This window comes from Chaetodon auriga, chromosome 21 (genome assembly GCF_051107435.1).
Source record: "Chaetodon auriga isolate fChaAug3 chromosome 21, fChaAug3.hap1, whole genome shotgun sequence".
In the NCBI taxonomy this organism is placed as follows: Eukaryota; Metazoa; Chordata; class Actinopteri; order Chaetodontiformes; family Chaetodontidae; genus Chaetodon; species Chaetodon auriga.
The window spans coordinates 623545-630000 of NC_135094.1; the positions used below are offsets into that span (position 1 = coordinate 623545).

Sequence of the window (6456 nt, forward strand, 5' to 3'; positions counted from 1 at the left end):
GCTTCCATCCTCAGCTCCACGGCGGGTTAGTCATCACAAACTCATGTTGTCTGTCCAAACCTTAAAACTTCACTTGAAATTCAAGCAGACTATAAATCTGTCAGGATGAAGTTAAGGATGCCTGAACTGAGGCAGCAGACGGATCGATAGACTTTCTAAAATATAGATATAATGCTGTTACACAGTGAGGAAGAGGAGGAGGACTGGATTAAACTTGATAAAAAATAAGTTGAATAAGAAAGCGCTGAAATAATGATTCAGCAGATTCTTGGCTTGACTGTTATCAGACAGTTTGTTTCTCATCCAGCAGATCAGCCTGATGATGGACATGGACTCTGTTTGTGTCTCCTGATGGACGTCCGTCCAGTCTTGTCTCTCTTTTAGCTCTGGTTCTGGTCTCCTCCAGCTCCTGAGGGACATATCTGCTCTTTAGCTGCTAAATGCTAAATGTCCACCAGCTGCTCTCTGACTGTCTGTCTGCTGTTTGCTGCTCAGCAGGAAGTGAACTGAGGCCTTTTACGGCTTTTATTATGAAAGTGACGCCGTACGACAGATAAACGATGAGCTGAATGAAGCTCCGTGAAGACGAGCTGCTGAGGTCTGACTGCCATCTGTTTATCTGCACTGTGCTGACAAGTTCTATATAATTACATCCCTCCTCTTCCTCCCCCCTCTTCTTCCTCACCCTCTCGTGGAACTCGGTGATGAGCCACAGTTCGGTCTCCAGGTGACTCCCTCGTTTCTCTGCAGCGATGTACCGCAGGATGTTTTCATGCCTCATGCCTGGTGTGATGAACACGTCTCTCTCGTTCTGCCACGAGTCCTTATTCTGTGAGGAAGAGGAGGAGGAGGAGGACGAAGAGGAGAAGTGAAACAGCTTCCAGGCATAAAGACATGCGGAGGAGCAGGAAAGGTCTGAGTCTGAACCTGGACGGGGAAGATCTTGACGGCCACGTATTCGTTCATCATCTGGGCCTTCCACACGCACCCGAAGCGCCCCCTGGCCTTCAACTCCAGCAACTGCAGAGGCTTGAGACCCAGCAGGGGGGAGGCAGGAGGAGGACCAGGATCCTGCAGGACAAAAAGAGACCAAAGCCGGGTTTCAGTTCACTAAAATTCAAATGTAGAAGACTTCTGAAGGATGTGTGAAGGTTGGCATCACGCTGACTCGACAGCATGCAGAGAGGCTTTGATTCTGCTGCATTCACTGACTCTGACAGGGAAAGACCAGCAGCTCCACTGGAGGAAGCTCTGACATAAACATGCTTTCAGTACTTGAACAAATGTACTTAGTTAATCTGAACAAACAGCAGTAGAATATGTCACACACACTGCTGCTGACCATTTATTCTCATCACTGTTATCAATAGAGTGTGTTTTATTGTCTTCACTGTGCTGATGTGTCCTGCGAGACGGAGACAGACAGCTGAAGTACCACAGACCGTCACTAGGGGGAGACACAACACCATGTTTCACTGTGTGGAGAGGAGACAGACGCTGCGCGTGGGGACGTCTCACGTTTCTATCTTCATCTTTATTTTGAATAAAGGCCTCACAATTAAATTGTGTGTGTGTGTGTGTGTGTGTGTGTGTGTGTGTGTGTGTGTGCACACACCTCGGCGATGTCCACGTGTCCGTACGGAGGTTTCCGGTGTCGGTACATCCAGACAGCAGTGAGCAGAGCGACGGACAGCATGGTGACGGGCAGCAGGCAGTAAACCATCACATTTAACACTCCGATACTGGGGGGCGGGGCTTTGATCACTGACACACACACACACACACACACACACACACACACACACACACACACAATGCTCATGTTTATTTGTTTAAACAGTAAAAAAAAAAACTATTACCACACACGAAAAAACATGCAGTCAAGACATAAAAACACATAAAGACAATGAAGAAGAACATTAAACTAATTAAAAGCCATTTCATTAAACAAGGACAGCGATTCTCAGTGAAGGTCCAGCCCTGAGGACTGAGACCTGGTCTGCAGATCTGACGGTACGAGCGGGACTCTGAGGGCTGAGGGCTGAGAGGGTCTTTAATGTTGGAGGCTCACGGTGTCAGAGCACCGAGGCGAGAATCAGGACACGTGCTCGAACTTTCCAGTTCTTGGAAGGAGCTGAGCTGTGGTTTTCCGATCTGGATTCAGTCCACAGAATAATGAGCTACAGCAGTCGAGGCGTCTGGAGACAAAGGCATGAAGAGCTCGAGCGTCGCTGACTGAAAGGACGGATCTAATCTTGGTATTGATCTGAGCGACAGCTGATTTGTGTTATTGCTAAAATGTCTGGAAAGGTCAGATGAATCAAAGATTGCTCTCAGACTTGAACCCTGATGGCTTCACAGCAAACCCTCAGGAACTCAGATCTGACCCCTGTCCTGATGACCGACGGGGGCAGACTCGGTCCTGATCCGGCTAGATGGAACTTTCCTGTGCTGCAGGTACTGGACTATGTTTACAACTGACCTGCAGGGGGAGCTCTCATCAGGGGCGGCTGGCCGATAGAGGGCGCTAGGGCGCCGCCCCCTCTGTCTCACATCACGTAGAATCACACAGCCCTTCCTTTAATAAAACGTTTTTTAAAATGACTTTTACAAGTATATTATATGCTTTAAAAAGGCAAAATGAATAATATATATAGTCTGAAGTGAGTTACTAAAATGTAAAATCTGCACTAAAGAGTCAGATTAGAAATGTCCTACGTTGTCCACAGTTACTAACAGCTGACATATATCCGGCCCGGGGCGGACTCATCTTTCCCCATTGACTCCCGTTATAACTTTGACATGCGCAGTTCGTTCCTCTTCAATACAAGAGATACGAGACAGGAGTCCGCTGCCTCCCTCTGATCGCTATACACACCACCGGCCATGGGGTGGCAGCAGAGAGCGAGCGGTTTGTTCACCGCGAGCCTGTAATCAAAACCGCCAAGCGAGTGACGTTGAGCGCAGAGTGTCGGAGGAATTAGCAAACAAGATCATTAGATAGTCACAGAGAGAGCCGAAAAAGGAGTAAATAAACTGAGAAAAGTCAGTGAAGTCACTGAAAACAGCGCCGTTCAGAGGAGAAACTGAGCGTGAAGGAGCTCGGACCTGACGGCCGGACGTCTTCATCAGACAGCAGTCGAAGACAGAGGGAGGAGATGTGCGCGCTCTTTTTCACGGAGCTGCTCTGAGAAGACGTCTCGGCTCACGTGACGCAGTGAGGCAGCTGCTTTATTTGGCTTCCCTGACCAACGTGATCAAGCACGTTTGGCTTAAAGCCTGATGGCTTCACTTATTTTCTTTAGACAGAGGGACGATGTTTTGTTGCTTTGATAGTCTTAAATATGAGGATTTGATGTGTTTTCATTGTCTTTGTTTTTTTAAACAAAACGTTCGGTGTTTGTTGGTTTCATGTGTGTGTATTTGTTTTGTTTTTTGTTTTTTTATTTATTTAGTATGTAAATATAAACATGTTGTTCCAAACAATTAGCTGGACAGAAGAAGCACTTGGTTCTCTTGGAAGCTGTGAAAATGAATTGTTTCTCTTTTTAGTTTTGAAATAAAAAATACATTTACACATTCTTGGTTTGTTTAATGATGGAAAAGGAGATTTTAAGGGTTTGTGTGGACCAATTCTATCTTATCTGGAGCCAAACATATCAAACACTGGGGAGATGAATTCAGATTCACTAACTGGTAACATTCACCTGCATCTAACTGTCTATTTTAACATAATATACATTAATTCTTGTGGTCCGGCGTTGCCAACTCCGCTTTTTGGTTTGGCAAATTAAGTGCGCCCCCAAGACAAAAATTCACCAGCCGCCACTGGATCTCATAGGAAACAGTGCACTGAGGTTGTGCTGCAGAGGAAGAAGGGGGGAGCGGTGATCCCAGAACAAGTTAAAATGGTCCATGAAGGCCGCTTTGCGTCCTCCTGGTGGACTGGATCCCGGTGTGAAGGCTGAGGAGTCAATTAAAGGAGTGACGAAGGGGTCTGATAGAAAGACTTTCCACAGTTCTTTAAGAGCTTAAGAAGGAGGTGAAAATCGTTTTGGTGACTCCAGATGGGTCGTGTTGCTGGTCTGTCCATCGAGGAGGGGAGTGGAGGCAGCAGGTCCAGGAGTTCATCAAGGAGCAGATGGTGCTGGGGTGCCTGAACCGGCCAACGGACACTCATTTACCTGGTGAGGAGACATCAGTCCTGGAAAGAGAATTGTTCCCTGAGGCTCAGCCAGAGGAAGACCTCCTGATTGTGGCCTCCTCCCGCATCGGCCCCTCCTCGTGGTGGAGCGACAAGCTGCCCGATCAATGTTGACCACAGGTGGAGAAGCTGCAGCAGCAACACGGTCTCTCCAGTGGAGCTGAGACTGCAGAGGCATCACTGAGGTGGACTGGAGCCTCATCCAGCAGAATCCTGCAGCAGTGCCTGAAGGAAGCTGTAGACCGATCCCTGGACCGGCTCGATTTGAGTGGACTGTGAACACCAGGATCTTGGTCCTGGTTCTGGTGTGATCTCCTGGATCACATGGCAGCGGCACTAAGGTGCCGGTGTGTCAGAGTACAGAGTCTGAGACCCCTGGAGACATCAGGGAGGAGAGTGATGGAGAGCAGAAGACTGCATACATGAAACATGTTGTTCCTGCTCAGCAGCTATGAGACCTCAGCGTCTCCCTCCTCCAGAGCTCTGACTCCAGGTGGACTCACGCAGCTGTTAAGATGGAAAACTTACCACCGCGACGCAAAAGTAATCCAACAATTCTCTGATGCTAAACATGAGTTCTACTGCGTGGAAAGTGGCGTCCATGACGGGATTCCCTGTGGACGACTTGATCGATCCGCCATCAATTTCTACCAGAGAAGATCAGTCCGATGTCTAAAAATCTTTAGTCAGAGTTAAAATAGCCGGGATTCTGTCGAACATAGACCGACGCGTGCAGAAGAAGACGACGAAGAAGATGAAGAGGACAAAGAAGACGAAGAAGAGGACGAAGAAGAAGACAACGAAGAAGACAAAGAAGAAAGAGACGATGAAGAAGACAAAGAAGAAGAATTAGAGATAAGTAAACACACACAGATTGATGGAATGTTAGAATACAGACACACACTAAATGCAGACGTGGCATGCACACACACACACACACACACACACACACACACACACACACACACACACACACACACACACACATTCCATCCAATCAAAAGGCAGACTCACGGGGTTCGGTGACATCAGGCAGGTGTGTGAACCTCTCGTTGCAAAAGTTTCCCTCACAGCAGCAGAAGAAGACCTGCGGACTCTCCTCCGTGGCCACACACTCCTGTCTGAGAGACGGAGACAGACGTCCATCAGTCCCACCGTCTATGACAAATCATCCGGTCAAACCTGTGAGACCAGATCCTGTCGCCACCTGGACCTTCAACCTGTCAGGGTTCATCATCTGTGGGACATCAGCTCGTCGTTAACCGAACGCTGCGTCTGCTGGAGCGACGCCGTCACTGCAGCTCAACAACTCGACTGCGTGGAAACGATCGTTCAGATCGACTGAAAGTACACAAAACAATAAGCTACCGATCAAACGTGGTGAGACACAAACACCATCGTCGTATTCTTTCTCACTGAACAAGACCAGAACATGTGAGAAGATGAAAATAAATAAGAAGTTCTAAGATCATTTTCACGCGAGCAGGATCAGTTGTGGAAACGTACGGGAATGAGATCATTTCTGAAAACCAGGTCCTGACTGAAATCAACAAGATATCAAGTGATGAAGATGAAGAGTGTTTGTTTTTCCGACGCTTCAGACTGGTGTTTGTGTGAGGAGGTGACTGGATTCATCATGAGGTACAACACCAACCAGCCCAACAGGTCAGCCTGAAACCGCTCCACGCCTGGACCTTCAGAGCCCACAACCAGCCAGAGCTTCCTCCACCAGCGGCGGCGGCGTCGTCACACTGCGTTTCCGTAGCTGCGTCATCAGTTCGCCTCACTCACAGCCTCCAGCTCCTCCTTCCCATCATGCACCTGTCAGTCCTTCCAGGAGCAGAACGAAGGCAGCGTGCGAATCCTGTCGACTGCTTCTACCACTGCAATGACTACTGCTGCCACTACTAGTACTACTACTACTACTACTACTACTATTACTACTGCTACTACTACTGCTGCCACTACTGGTACTACTACTACTACTACTACTACTATTACTACTGCTACTACTACTGCTGCCACTACTGGTACTACTACTACTACTACTACTACTATTACCACTGCAATGACTACTGCTGCCACTACTAGTACTACTACTACTACTACTACTACTATTACTACTGCTACTACTACTGCTGCCACTACTGGTACTACTACTACTACTACTACTACTATTACTACTGCTACTACTACTGCTGCCACTACTACTACTACTACTACTACTATTACTACTGCAATGACTACTGCTG

The 6456-nt window shown here is 47.8% G+C and overlaps 1 protein-coding gene across 2 annotated transcripts in view; it reads right to left on the bottom strand.

Moving 5' to 3' along the window:
- The window catches only part of acvr2ba (activin A receptor type 2Ba), a 36444-nt gene that overhangs the window by 8444 nt on the left and 21544 nt on the right, over positions 1 to 6456 (bottom strand). For both annotated transcript variants that reach the window (XM_076761487.1, XM_076761489.1), the window contains exons 3-6: positions 5219 to 5325; positions 1616 to 1764; positions 928 to 1071; positions 686 to 829 (exon numbers count right to left, since the gene is read on the bottom strand). In XM_076761487.1, coding sequence (XP_076617602.1) covers positions 686 to 829; positions 928 to 1071; positions 1616 to 1764; positions 5219 to 5325 — 544 coding nt within the window. The remainder of the gene's footprint in view (positions 1 to 685; positions 830 to 927; positions 1072 to 1615; positions 1765 to 5218; positions 5326 to 6456) is intronic.